The sequence below is a fragment of the Pimephales promelas genome, chromosome 7 (genome assembly GCF_988280905.1).
Source record: "Pimephales promelas chromosome 7, fPimPro1.hap1.1, whole genome shotgun sequence".
In the NCBI taxonomy this organism is placed as follows: domain Eukaryota; kingdom Metazoa; phylum Chordata; class Actinopteri; order Cypriniformes; family Leuciscidae; genus Pimephales; species Pimephales promelas.
In genome coordinates, this window is record NC_142775.1 from 29,195,870 (window position 1) to 29,209,673 (window position 13,804).

The 13,804-nt window shown below is 38.9% G+C and overlaps 2 protein-coding genes and 1 long non-coding RNA gene across 15 annotated transcripts in view; 2 read left to right on the plus strand and 1 right to left on the minus strand.

The window, feature by feature from the left end:
- Nucleotides 1-79: 79 nt before the first annotated feature.
- tmem237a (transmembrane protein 237a) lies at nucleotides 80-10,672 on the plus strand. 3 transcript variants are annotated; one of them, XM_039683459.2, is made up of 12 exons: nucleotides 80-218; nucleotides 1,546-1,582; nucleotides 1,799-1,870; nucleotides 2,396-2,539; nucleotides 2,639-2,732; nucleotides 2,846-3,003; nucleotides 3,369-3,486; nucleotides 4,161-4,352; nucleotides 5,322-5,395; nucleotides 9,372-9,459; nucleotides 9,580-9,701; nucleotides 9,832-10,672. In XM_039683459.2, exons 3-12 carry the CDS (start codon nucleotides 1,804-1,806, stop codon nucleotides 9,897-9,899), a joined length of 1,125 nt encoding a protein of 374 aa, XP_039539393.2. In that variant the 5' UTR covers nucleotides 80-218; nucleotides 1,546-1,582; nucleotides 1,799-1,803; the 3' UTR covers nucleotides 9,900-10,672. The 3 variants fall into 3 exon arrangements, with proteins under 3 accessions (XP_039539393.2, XP_088989436.1, XP_088989435.1); XM_089133309.1 differs by lacking the exon at nucleotides 80-218 and having other exon boundaries at nucleotides 1,382-1,582; XM_089133310.1 differs by lacking the exon at nucleotides 9,832-10,672 and having other exon boundaries at nucleotides 9,372-9,671.
- On the minus strand, nucleotides 2,548-8,774 carry LOC148978365 (uncharacterized). The gene is made up of 3 exons (XR_016169311.1): nucleotides 8,279-8,774; nucleotides 5,308-5,393; nucleotides 2,548-4,364 (listed from the first exon to the last, which is right to left on the minus strand). It is a non-coding gene; the product is annotated as an uncharacterized LOC148978365 (long non-coding RNA).
- A 683-nt stretch (nucleotides 10,673-11,355) lies between the features above and the next one.
- Nucleotides 11,356-13,804, plus strand: part of abi2a (abl interactor 2a) — a 33,193-nt gene continuing 30,744 nt past the window's right edge. For 7 of the 11 annotated variants that reach the window (XM_039683401.2, XM_039683405.2, XM_039683406.2 and 4 more), the window contains exon 1: nucleotides 11,356-11,545. In XM_039683401.2, the coding sequence (XP_039539335.2) occupies nucleotides 11,429-11,545 (117 nt within the window). In that variant the 5' untranslated portion in view covers nucleotides 11,356-11,428. The remainder of the gene's footprint in view (nucleotides 11,546-13,804) is intronic. The other 4 variants (XM_039683403.2, XM_039683407.2, XM_039683410.2 and 1 more) reach the window with 1 other exon arrangement.

Sequence of the window (13,804 nt, forward strand, 5' to 3'; positions counted from 1 at the left end):
AATTAATTGAACATGCTGGATAAATGTGTATGATGATGTAACATTAGTTACTTACCGGTACTGTGGGGGGGGCCCACACTAATTCCCTTCTTGACCGATACGCGTCTGTGAGGATTAAGCTCAGGATTAGACAGCCTGACGACAAGACTCTTCTCCTCTCACACCAACAACTCCTACACCACGACTGCAGCCAGAGAAGAATGGGAAGAAAACAAACTGTAAGTTACGCCACCGACGATTATAGCAGATCCTATCAGTCATTATGACAAGGCTACTGTGCTCCGTGGTGAGCCTTATACTAAACTAATGTGTGTAAAATTCGTCTCTCGATTTATTTGTAAACTAATTTGTATACGGTTTTATAGTAGGCTAAATATAAATCTGTCAGAATTAGTTGAACGGTCTGTTTACTTTTACACTTAATGGACGTATAGAACTAGTCCCATTTAACACTTCCTATTCTTTAACAAATCTTGGTAATTTGTTAACTGGGCTCTTGTGTATTTAATATGTGGCTGATGTGTTTACATACTGGTGTGTTTACATTGTGTGACCATGTGACCTGCTTATAATGTGGTATAATTAGACATTGCTCAAGACAAGATTTATAGCCTGTGTGTGTGTGTGGCCTGGTAAACTCTACATTATATGGGGGCAAAATGTCCCTAAAAGGATGACAATATCTGAAATCCTTGTCCTTGTGGTGCCATTTTTTGATGCCATTTTTTTTTTAATTTCCGTTGCATCATACTATTTTTTTAAAAATGTAAAATTGCAGAAAGTTATAGGGATGGGTAGGTTAGTGTAAGGGGTTAGAACCGTTTCTACCGTATAAAAATGTTTGTTTGTATGTATGATTGTGTAGAGAGGGAATGAATGAGACACACACACGCACACACACACACACACACACACACACATATATATATATATATATATATATGTGTGTGTGTGTGTGTGTTATAAAATTTATTATTTTGATTAGAAATTGGATTGTATTATTAGTTATTATTATTTGGATCATACTATTGTATTGTGCACACATTTCCAATGTATCTGTTCAAGTGAAAAGGATCTGGGTACAAACATCTAAAAGTAAACATCTTTAAAAAGTCAGTTTTACATACATTCTAAATCATAAACATCTTGAAGATATGTTTTATGAATGTCTATTTAACATCTGACATTAAATGTCTTAGAGACTTATTGCAGATGAGCAAAAACCTTTAAAAAAAAAAAAAAAAAAAAACATCTTGCAGATGAAAACACACACCAAATAAATAAATGTCTCCAAGATGTACGTGTGCTATCAGCGAACTTTAGAGTCATTGACTTGCTAACTGGTTAAAAGTGAGAGCTTAAGTCAGGCAGAAAGAAACAGTTCAGTGTTGTTAACCTAATTGGCCTCATAATCTTCTCTCAGTAAAGAGCTACATCCAGCATGAGGCTAATTTAAAGGAACATGCTCACTGTATGCGCACACATATTGACTTCAATTGGAAGAAGTGAAATGAGTCTCATATTCTTCATTTTGTTTCCATTCAGTCCTGATTTTCGGGTCTTTCACGTCAAGACACCAGAGGTCAGTTATCCTTGTTGAACATCTGATGGTGCGAACAGGAAGTTTTAATAAAATCAATTTAATTATTTGGCTTAGCCCTTGTAAATCTTCAAAGCCTGTACTCGTCAACGGTATTGATTGTACTTGAGTTGAGTCCTAGATTTCTGATCTAATTAGTATATTGTACTAGTGTAATTGTTGTAAGACTAAGCAGACTGTTACGCCCTTTACATATAGACAAAATGCCAAGTGTCAAAGCCAAGAAAAAGAAAATCAAGAAGGAGTTCAATGAAGTCGAGGAACCAGAAGGTAATTATAAACTACTTCTTCGATCTTAACAAGATGGCATTTCTTATCATGTATCAAATACTGTATATTTTTATTTTCACTGCTGGGCAAAAAACATTCTAATGAAAGTCCATTTATGTGTAACATCGACCTCTGCAGGCAGGGACTGGGAGTGTAATAGTTCAAAAACCTTAGCCTTAGGCTTAGTGTTGTTAGTACATTTTGTGGTCCCATCTATTTATTAAGTGTCTTTAACCACTGTGTACTGAATACAATGCACTTATTGGGTATTTTTTTACATTGCACCTTTAAATCTACCAATACCACCAAACCTTACTAGTATCCACCACCTCAATAGCAGCACAAGTGTTGTGCAATACAACATGAACTCAATAAGTACGTTGTACCTAACAATTATTATTTTATTTTTATGTAAATATAATAATGGTTAAAGACACTTAATATAAAGTGAGACCAAATTAGTAATTAGTCATTTTGTTTCCTTACAGCATTTGTCTCCTTTATATTTGTATAATGCCCAATAAGCAACAGCAGGGCCTGAGGCAGCCATAGAAATGGAGGGTCTGGAGAGTCGCAGACAGTCTGAAAGCAGAGAGCCTCTGACCCCTGAGCCTCAAGACAATCCACCAATAAAGAAGAAGAAGAAAAAGAAGGCACAACATACTTTGGGTAATTAATTAATTTGAATGATATTCACATTTTATTTAAGGGATGGATGTTATTTTCTTTTTTTTCGATGGATTGTTCTTGTTTCCATTGTTTTAAAAGAGCATGAGGGTGAGCAGCAAGACCATCCAAATGGAGATGTTCCAGAGCCCCATACAGACGGCGAGGAAGTCACCAAAAAAAGCAAGAGAAAAAAGTGAGAGGCAAATACTTATAGAAAAGAAAGGGGATAGAACTAAAAGCAGTAGTTTCGTAGCAATTTTGATTGTATTATTTTCTAGTGGGAGTAGTGTTCCCTTCTTTTTTAAGGAAGGCTAAGACGATGGAAAACCAGCCTCATAACGAGCTAGGTGTGGAGGAAGATGACATCATCACTGATGTGCATGCACCCATATCTCAGCGCTCTCTATTCTCAGCCCCTCTCGGTCACAGTCATCCAATGGGAAAAGTGTTTGTCGAAAAGAACCGTGAGTTTCATTTTGAGATGGGGGAAATATCTGAAGTACACTCCAGGGCAAAAAAAAAAAAAAAATGGGCCAAGCCAAAAATGGCAAAATATTTAGTGGTCTTTTTGTGATCTTTACCATTTTAGTGACAAATCACTGGTCAGGAAAGTAGCAAGAATTGCACAAATACTGTAGATAAAGTAACTTGGAATAGCTTTCAAAAACTTGCAGACAGGAAACTTTTTTGCAGGAAGAAGAGTTCAATGTTGTTCCACTTTTAGAAAAAAAGACTCATATTCTTATAATTGCAGATAAATACAATAAAAAACACATATAAAAGTATTATGTTTAAATTATATGTAAATGAAATATGACATCCAACCTAGGCCGCTTCCAGGCGACTGATCGTCTGGATTTATCCGGTGATCATCTGGAGGAGTACATGGAGGTCAGACCTATGTGGAATACACGAGATGTTGCCATGAGGGTCCACACCGGCTTCAGGTGAGTTTAGTTGAGAGATGGTCTCAAATGGTCTTATAGCTCTTGTCAATGCTAATTCAACCAAATGTGATTCAGTTTCCAAACAGGAAACTTTTATCATTTAACTTTTTAGTTTCAATTTGAGTTAAAGTTAGTTTGTCCAGTACTCATCATGACCATGCCTCTTCATTTTGTGGAGCTTAATGTTGTTTGAGGATGAAATAAGTCTGCAAAGTTACAAAACACAAAGACTCCCTCCAAAGGGAGTTATTCTCTCACTGTTTCTGAACTCCCTGAAATGCCTCCATTGTAGTCTTGAGTTTTGTACCTGTAATGGACACATCAGAGTATTCCTCATTTTAAAAATTCCTCTGCCCAAGGCATACACACAAAGTTGTGTTAGTAGTGTGTTGAAACTCACGGTTATTGTAAGGGTCATGACATTTCTGAAACACACTCAAAGAGGTTGGTTGACCAATCACAACAGACTTGACCAGAGGTTCTGCAACATTGTAAAATATGTGAAAAATAATGTGTTTGAACATTAAAGCATGAAAACCTATTCATGTAGACCCTGAAAACAAAATCAAGACTTTGTAAAAAGGCATAATAGGGCATCTTTAATGACATGTAATGTGCAAATGTGTGGTTCATTCCAAATAGGAGCTCAACTGTTTTTTCTGTGGTTCTTGTAGGATCATTGGACTCTTCTCTCATGGATTTCTGTCTGGATATGCGGTGTGGAACATCATTGTTGTGTATGTGTTAGCTGGAGAGCAGATGACCACACTACCCAACCTGCTCCAGCAGTACCACAGTCTGGCTTACCCAGCACAGTCTCTGCTCTACCTCCTGCTGGCCATCAGCACCGTGTCTGCCTTCGACAGGTGTGTGTGGACCTGTAGTAAGAGAAGTGTGAATGTAACTGACAGCAGTACGTACAATACATAACCTTAAACTTCAATTTAAAGGGATACTCCACCATTTTCTTGCTCCCAAGCACTTGCTGTGGTATTCCGCCATACATTATTATTATTAACTTTACATGCTTAGAAAAGTGCAACTTTTTATTTTGTGTCACCATTCCTGGTCGAATTACACTACTCGTGTAACTGAATTTAAATAAGGAGAATGTGGAGATGTTGGTCACTTCTCTGATTGGATCCTAATGAATCAATTGGGCTAAGCTAAGTGCTATCAAAGTGTCTCGCGCGCCAGAACGATTGAGTGCATGCACTGAGATGAGAGAGGTGTGTATCAACTCGTCTTAGTAAAAGGCAAAACATAGTTTAATATGAAAAAAAAAATGGTGGAGTATCCCTTTAACATTTTATTTCATTGAGCAGATTTATTTATTCCAATCTACTGTTGTCCTTCCACCAGTGATTCCCTAACATTTTTTGGTCAGCCAAGTTTAAAATCTAAACTATTTATTTGAAGTACACCCATAGTAATCAGAGTAAGTTCTCTGATGTTGGTTAATGGTCACATGACGTGCAGTAAACATTTTAGTAAGTGTTTTATTTTAATAGTTTTGTTTAAAAAATATTTCATTTTACATTTTCATTATTTAATTATAACTCACATTCCAGTTTGAGAAGACCTGTTCTAAGATCGAATCCTTGACATACAGTACAAGACAACTGCTAAGAGAATATTGCAAAACTATCTGTTGTGTGTGTGTGTGTGTGTGTGTGTGTGTGTGTGTGTGTGTGTGTGTGTGTGTGTGTGTGTGTGTGTGTATATATATATATATATATATATATATATTGTTTTATTTTGTTTTTTGAGTGTTTGAATGTAGCTCATGGCATTTGAGTAGTGAAAGTAAGTTGTCTGTACCATATTCACATCAGGGTGAACCTTGCAAAAGCTTCTATGGCTCTTCGAGGATTTCTTACTCTTGATCCAGCAGCTCTTGCTTCCTTCTGTGAGTGAACATCAATAAAGCTTATTGTTAGTTCATGATAGTTAAAAAATGAGTTCATTCTAACAAATGACACCTTATTATAAAATGTTACCATACATTTACTGACATAAATGGATAATCCATGGCTAGCTGTGTATTACAAAGTTTTAATGCACGACATGGTGGCATTCAAATTGTTAATCCACAGCTAGCCATGGATTATCCCGTTTATACCATGGTCATTTGCCAACATTGACAACTTAAAGCTGTTTGCGGCACAATGTTTGTCTGAAAGTGTAAAAATTACAGTTATTTTCCTCAGTTACGATCTAGCATTCTGCTAGCTTTAAATCAGACAGGGATAAAGCAGGGTGTAAGATTACAAAAAATTATTGATTTATAGCATGAGAGAGAGAGAGAGAGAGAGAGAGAGAGAGAGAGAGAGAGAGAGAGAGAGAGAGAGAGAGAGAAATAGAGAGAGAGTGCAGATGTGCAAAGATTTTTTTATTATTATTTTAATTGTATTAATTATATTTCTTGTTTATAAAAATGCATTTATGTTTTTGTTTAATGATTTTTTTATTGATAATTTGTTCATTGCTTATGTACAGTAATGGCCAATACTGTGCAAGCCAAAATGTCAATAAAGCGAGGGAGAGAGTGGATAACCTGAGAAGTGTCTCTCTATTAACAATGAAACACAGAATTTAACTATTTCAAAAACAGAGATGTTACCTCTTTGTTTCTAAAAAAAATATGATGTAGCTATTCAGAAGCGAAGCAATTTTGTTAATAAACATCACAGGGCAGCGTTGATAACGAGTTTCTGTGCTCCTGAATGTTTATGTGTGTGCGCAGCGCGATCTCCGCTCTCCATGTGCGAGTGACGTGTGTGTGTGTGCATCAATGAAAACGAATCGGTTACCTAACGTAACCTCGGTTCTCTCTAGATGAGGGAACGAGTAATGCGTAAACTAGCTTACGCTACGGGAAAGACTCATCTTTTCTGAGAAGTTAAAGCCAAAAAGTATCCTATAATTTGTATCCATTGTCAACGCAGTTCAACTGCAGTCAGAAGAAATGAGCGGGCTAGCTAGCAGCTCATTGGTTCGCTCAGGGAGAAATTCTGAACTCGCGGCCAATGAGAAGCTGACACGCTCTCAATGCGTCAAAGCCCATCAAAATGGGCGTGGCTCGAGTGTATAAATTTGCGAGCTAACAGGTTTTCATGAAAGAAGCAAGAACGCTAGCAGCGGGAACGCTAGAAGCGCAAGCACGGCCGGGAACGCAATAGTCGTTCCCTCATCTTGAGAGAACCGGGGTTACGTAGGTAACCGATTCGTTCTCTTACGAGAGGTTCTCTCGTATTGCGTAAACTAGCTTACGCTACGGGAACACACGCTAAGCATCCACTAAATGAGTCCCGGGGGCAGGGATCCCAGGGGACCCTTGTAAGTGGGATGTAAGTATGTACGTGAGAAGATAAAGGCCAGCAGAGCGGGCCGGTGATTGTGTAGTACAAAAGCACATAAGGGAAGAACAAGCGGCCATGCCGGTTGTGTGAGTGTGACTCCCAAAATAGTGCAGCTGAGAGCTGAAGCATACCAGAGTGATAGTTTAGCCTGCGGGGCGGCCGGGTACTTTCAGATTGTAAAATCTGACAAAGGTGAAAGTGGAAGCCCATTCCACTGCCACACATGTCCTGAATGGAAATGCCGCTGGACCATGCCCACGATGAGGCCATGCCTTTAGTGGAATGAGCCCTGATGCCCAGGGGGCATGGGAGGTTTTTTAACGCATAAGCAGAGGCAATAGCGTCTACTATCCATCTGGATAGTGTTTGTTTCGAGGCGGCCAGACCCTTAGTGCGCCCACTGAACGAAACGAAAAGCTGGTCAGAGCGTCTGGACGCGGCAGCGCCTGTAGTGTACAATCTCAGAGCCCGAACCGGACAAAGGAGATTGCCGTCACATTCGCTATCGGATGCGGGCAGAGCCGATAGGGAAATAACCTGAGCTCTGGACGGGATACCAATCGCTTTGGGGACATAGCCATGTCTAGGTTTGAGGACGAGTAGTCATTGGGTCCAAACCCAAGACACGACGAAAATGAAAAATGTATCATGGCTCAATCATTCTTTATGAGGCCTTTTATGAATTATTATTATTTTTTTTACCGTTTTCCCCCTGTCCCTAAGCCAGACTTTGTACCTTCAACCTCGCTTAATTCTAAATTAAATATTTAAATAATGTAGATTTTAAGTACAAATTATAAAATAATGTCTATTTCAATTATACATATTATATATTGCAATATTTATTAACATTTTCTTATATTTGTCTTTCTTGGGGACAAGAAAATAACGGCTGTAAAACCCCGACTCGCTCATAGAAGGCGGAACTTTCTCTAACAGCTAGCCCTTTTGTACAGGATGGCTATATCGCCTTGATTGCTGCACATAGCGGGCTGAACAGTGTGTGAGCGCGCTTAGAATGTTTGTGGCACTTACACCCAGAGAAGAGTTTATGGGCTGTGTAACAGAGTGGGTAGGGGGGACGCGTACATGCACACTCAAGCGGGAAGGGACCGCTCTATGGGGGTGGGCTGTGAGAGATACACGGGGCATGTGGTGCTTATATATGGGTGAACACAGGATTGTGGGCACATAAGAGGCTTTTATGCTCTTTTTGAGGTTTCTCTGAGTTGCCGTGAAAACGGCGTTTAGACGCGCGCAAGGGGAAAGAAAGACCGCCTTGTTTATAGCGGTGAACACTGCTAAAGTAGCCAGATGAGCGGGGACTGACAGCGGGCGTGAACGGCCTGCAGAAGAGCTAGCGCGGCGGGGCAGAAACAGATTAGTGGCCTGGAAGGCTTTCTGAATTTCGTAAAACCAGTCAACGATACCCGTAACAGCAGATCCGAAGAGGCCGGTCGGAGAAAGCGGCGCGCTCAGAATCACACATGTCGGCGAGCGTGAGCCACAGATGTCTCTTAGACACGCTAAGGGCGGCCATGATTCTCCCCAGGGCTTGAGCGGTCGATTTAGTGGCGCGAAGGGCGAGATCCGTAGAGCTCATTAAATCCATAACAGAGAGAGGGTCTTTCGCTCTCGCGGAAAGGCTCTGGCGGGATGAACGCTTCCATAGGGGGCTCCGGCCACCTCTGGGAGCGTCGTTTCTTCTTCCGCGGCGAGGTGAGAGGCGGCACGGAAGCAGGTTTGACGGCCTGAAGTCGAGCCCGCAGGGCGAACAGTAAGTCTTCGCAGAGGTCGCTTCCTCCGTCCGAATAAGCGTAAAAAAGATACAGTTTACGGATGGTGCTAGCTTGCAGGACGGCTGAAGGTGGCGAAGACGGCCAGTTTCCTCAGCTCCAGATGCTCGCTAAACGTGCCTTCTCTCGACGACAGCATCTCTTCTCAAGACAGCGGATGCGGGTATTATGCTTTCTGAAATTTAAATGGGGAGAAAGCTCGCAAATATATACACTCGAGCCAAACCTATTTTGGCGGGCTTTGACGCAATGAGAGCGTGTCAGCTTCTCATTGGCCGCGAGTTCAGCCGAGTTCTCCCATAGGCTGTAGCAGTTCTCCCTGAGCGAACCAATGAGCTGCTAGCTAGCCCGCTCATGGTCTGCTGCAGTTGAACTGCGTTGACAATGGATACAAATTCTAGGATAATTTTTTGGCTTCAACTTCTCAGAAAAGATTAATCTTTCCCGTAGCGTAAGCTATCTCACGCAATAGGAGAAAACCTTTCGTAAGAGAAACGCGTATTAATATAGAACGGTGATTCAACTGACTTGGAACAACCTGTACATTAAACGGCTTTATTGCACGGCGAACACCTTCCAGGCAATCAGAATCGAGTATTCAGACCATGGTATAAAATAAAATATATTTAATTTATTTATTTAATTAATTTAATAAAACAACTCAAACTAAAAAAAGAATGGGCTATACTATTAATAAGGTAACCTCCTGTCTCTTTTTTGGTCCCAGTATATTTTGCTGCTCTCATTTTGTCTTTGAGCCAGCAGATGACCAGTGATCGTATACATCTTTACCCCACAGCCAATGAAACACTCTGGTTAGTTTGTCACGCTTAACATAATGTCCTTAAAACATATTGAAACAATCACCACATCATTATTTAAGTGGAATTCATTTATCACACTTCATTAAATCGCATTCAGTGATTGTTGTTTAGGCCCCCAGGGTCAGAGCATCAGATTCTACAGCCCTGGATCGTGGTAAACCTGGTCATAGCTCTTCTGGTTGGACTGGCCTGGGTGTTTGTTGCTACACGACCAGACATGGACTACACTGAAGGTAATAAACCTATCTGAGTGTGTGTGTGTGTGTGTGTGTGTGTATCCTCTTAATGTGTCTATTGACACTGATCTTATTCCCCTATTGTCCAATTCCTAACATATGTCCTAATATTTGTCTTTACTCTCAGAGTTTTTAATGGCAATGGAGGTGGAGGAGTATCCACGTCACGATGACAAAACTGAGCTGGCAGCCTGACACATGACTTACTTTATCAACAATCAGAAATGAACATTGACCATTGTTTTGGCTTTACTTTATTAAGCTTGTTATATAGATAATAACCGTGTAAACATATAAATGAACTTTTTACTTAAGTTTCTGGTTTCAATTTGTTTTGGGTCTTATAAGTTTATATTTTAAATGTAATTGATCACTATTTTAATCACCTTTTAGCTTTTTCCCTCCACACAAATTCCATGTCTGCAAAAAGTATGCATATGCTTTATGTTTAATACTTATTATACAACAATTTGAATTTACTGGAAGTATTGCACTGCATAGGTATATACAAGTTGTTAGTCGATTTGAATAGAAGTAGATAAAGTGACCCTGATGTCACCACTTTATATTTACTCAACACATTACAAAACAGAATTTTAATACAGTTATTTTTAACTAGTGATGGAAGAAGTCAATAGAATTCCTGATGACAACTGTGGCGTTACATCAACACAGGGGGCGCAATTTCCTAAGGAATGTGAGAGAAAAGTGCAAAATAAAGGATTCAAAAGAAGGTTTTTACAGCGATGTCATAGAACTATTTTGGGCTCCCCGAAGAACCTTTCAGTGAACACTTCTTAAAAGAACCGTGTGTGTGTGTGTGTTTGTGTGTGTGTGAAGAACAATTTAATATAAATATAAATAATATTTTCCATAAATAACCTTTTAGTGCAATGTAAATGTCCATGTATGTTAAATATGCCTCATGGAATCATATGCCAATAAAGAACCTTTATTTTTAAGAGTGTAGGCACATTTCATTCAGTTGATGAAGTGTAATGCGTTCTTACAGGTAGCCTATTCTCATTATGCGTGATAAGTCATTTTAAACAAGAAACGTTATGCTATAGTTGTCAAACTTGGCATTGTTTCAACCAAAAATGAAAATCCTGAAAATTCTTCAAAATATCTTGTGTTCAGCAGAACTTTGGGTGACCTATCCATTTAAATAAAAATAGTAAAACAAGAAAAATGCTTAGTACAGATTTGTTTAGCTGTTTTCAGCTTATGAATAAATTAAAGATTTTGAAAAAAAAAAATGATATTAATTATCATATGATAATATCATGCCAGATCGTTGGTTAATTTAGCTATGTAAATATTGTGACACTCATAAATGTCCATAGGCCTATGTTTTCTCACATTTGTATGTAAATAAGATAGTTATTGAGCATGCTATGCTATTATATCAAAAAATAATATTATATTATCATATCATATCATTCTTAGAGGGTCTTAGAGGTTAATTTAGCTATCAAATTGATTGTCCATATTAAATTATATGATGTTATAATATAATTTATAATACAATATAATATAATTAATATAATAACGCCATAGGATAAATAGCACTAGGACAAACTCTTCACCATAGTAGGATTCGGAAACGCGGTTCCCCGCTTTTCCCAAAACTCAGCGGGAGGTGAAGCCGCTGCACTTCCTGTCGCTAGTAGTGGAGCTGTGCGGGCGGGCGCGCGCTTGAAGTGAGTGAGAGAGATGTAAAGATGGCGGAGCTGCAGATGCTGCTGGAAGAGGAAATTCCAGCGGGTCGCAGAGCGTTACTGGACAGTTTCACCAACCTCGACAGAGTTGCCGAATACTGTGAAAGTAATTACGTACAGGTGAGTGGGCGAAGCGTTGCGTAGGAATGCTGATACGCTCTGTTTTTGGAGTTGATGTTTGCTGAAGTGTCTGCGGTGGCTGTTGGTCATCTGTTGAAGCTGGGCACCAACTACTAAATGCGTAACGTTACACGCGACTGCGGCTTCTCCTGGTTGAGAAATACCGTAAAAGTTTACAGCACTCGTAGCTGAGGCTGTAAACCAAGCGAGTGCTACTTTTGCAAGAGATGCTCTCAGGTTTGCAGTGATTGCGGTGTGTTGGTAGTAATGATTACGTGATGATCTGACGCACTGGAAAAAAAACTTTGTTCTGTTTCTACGCGAGTAAAATGCTGACAATTACGTTACAGTTCTAAACAACTCAAATTGAGTTTGTCACCTAACGTTACATTTATATTTAGCTTAATAGATAGATGACACTTGATGCTAGTCATCATGATCATAGCGTCAGGACAAACAAGTGGTGGAGGAATCTGACAGACTGCTAGATGCTTAACGTTACTGGATGGTTTCATACTGATGTGATTGATGGCATAAGTTTCTTTAATTTTGATTTCTAAAATAAATAAATAAATAAAAAGTCAGCGTCAATGAGTAATTACCCCAGGGATTTGAATTGTGCTTGAACACAGTTGATAAATTCTTGAGATTCTTATTATTAATGGGCACATTATCATATCTGGATCGTTGCATAAATGTTGCTGTAACAATGTCATTGACGTAGTGTCATGTTTTAGGACAGTGCTGCATAGGGTCAGTTTTGGTCGTCGTCGACCATTATGGATTTATTTTTGAGGGGGCATGTTTCAGCATGGTTACCGATGGCTGATCTAAAGCTGAACTCTACATCACACTATTTCCTTTAAAACTTGTAGATAACAAACACATGCTGCTTTTTTATTTTGTTTTACGTAACATTTACTAAATTAGCCAAGTAATTTGAAAATCAATCAATTTGAACAAATGTTAACCTAATAAAAATAAACGTGTAAAATAACCAGCTACTTAATGTCAACCGCAATTTTGTAATTATTATAGTATTTTTCATAAAGTTAGAAATGGTTAAAAACATATTTAAAAATGAGTAACAACAGTGCACTCATAGACTGGCTAGTCTGTGTGCACTGAAAATCATATTTTCTCAAATAGAGAATAGGCAACCCTGAAAATATTAGGGGAAAATGTCATATACCTAGCCACTGAAGTGAAGAAAAAGTCATATTTATAAATGAATATTGTCCTTATGCTTTTATCTGCATTATTTCTATTTTTAAAATTACTTTGTGTGAGTGTAATACCTTGATAAAATTGCATGTAATCCGTTTTTTTTGTTTGTTTTTTTTTTGCTTAGGGAAGTAGGTTTGCTTATTTTTCACTGTTCAAATAGGAGATAAGTATTGTAAAATCATAAGACTTCCAGATGGATGCTAGTCTAGTGTTCAAAATGTTTCATCTTTTCTTCATCTACAATACATTCCTGAAGCTGTTTGCCACTTTTGCTTGATAATCTAAAGCAGTTAGCAGTTGTGATTCTCCTGTTACATCACTAAGCAGTTCATGGCAATATTTTCTTAGTATCGAGGCCCAGTTTTAAATATTTAGATTGTTGGCTTTTAGAACAGAGACTTGAATAAAACGAGGGTTGTGTTCCTGGAGGCTGTTTTAATTGACCCTCTGTTCTATTTTCCATTTTACTTTCTGATCTTATTAACTATGCTTTTGGATATTATAGACTCTCCCACTAATGCCAGGAGAGCCGCGATCGGATTGGGTTAAAGTTACTTAGTCAGGGGTAGTAGTAGGCTGTTGATTAACAAAATGCTGAAATATAAAGTATGTCAGTGAGCCTCCGTCTTGTCTTTAATCTTCTTATTTTACGTTAAAATATATGCATTATGACCAAAGAACCGTCAATATTTCCAAGCAATAGGTGTTTTTGTTAATCATGTTGACATTTAGTTGTGAATGGGTCTCCCACACTGCTTAATTACACCCATCATTTCTCCCCTTGGCTTTTAGATGTTTGGGAAGGAAAACAATTCCACTCCACCGTCCAAACTTTTAGGATACCAGGCGTCAGATTTGCACAATCCATATGCATAATGCTTCAGCATGTTTCCCTCGCTCGAAAGCTTGCCAGACCTCCCGCGCCTAGTTACGGTTGCTATAAGACACGATTGGCCAGTGGCGGTTTTTGGGTGTGGCTTAGCGAAGGGTCAATTCCGTGCGTCCACAGTCCACAAACAAAACACATTTGAG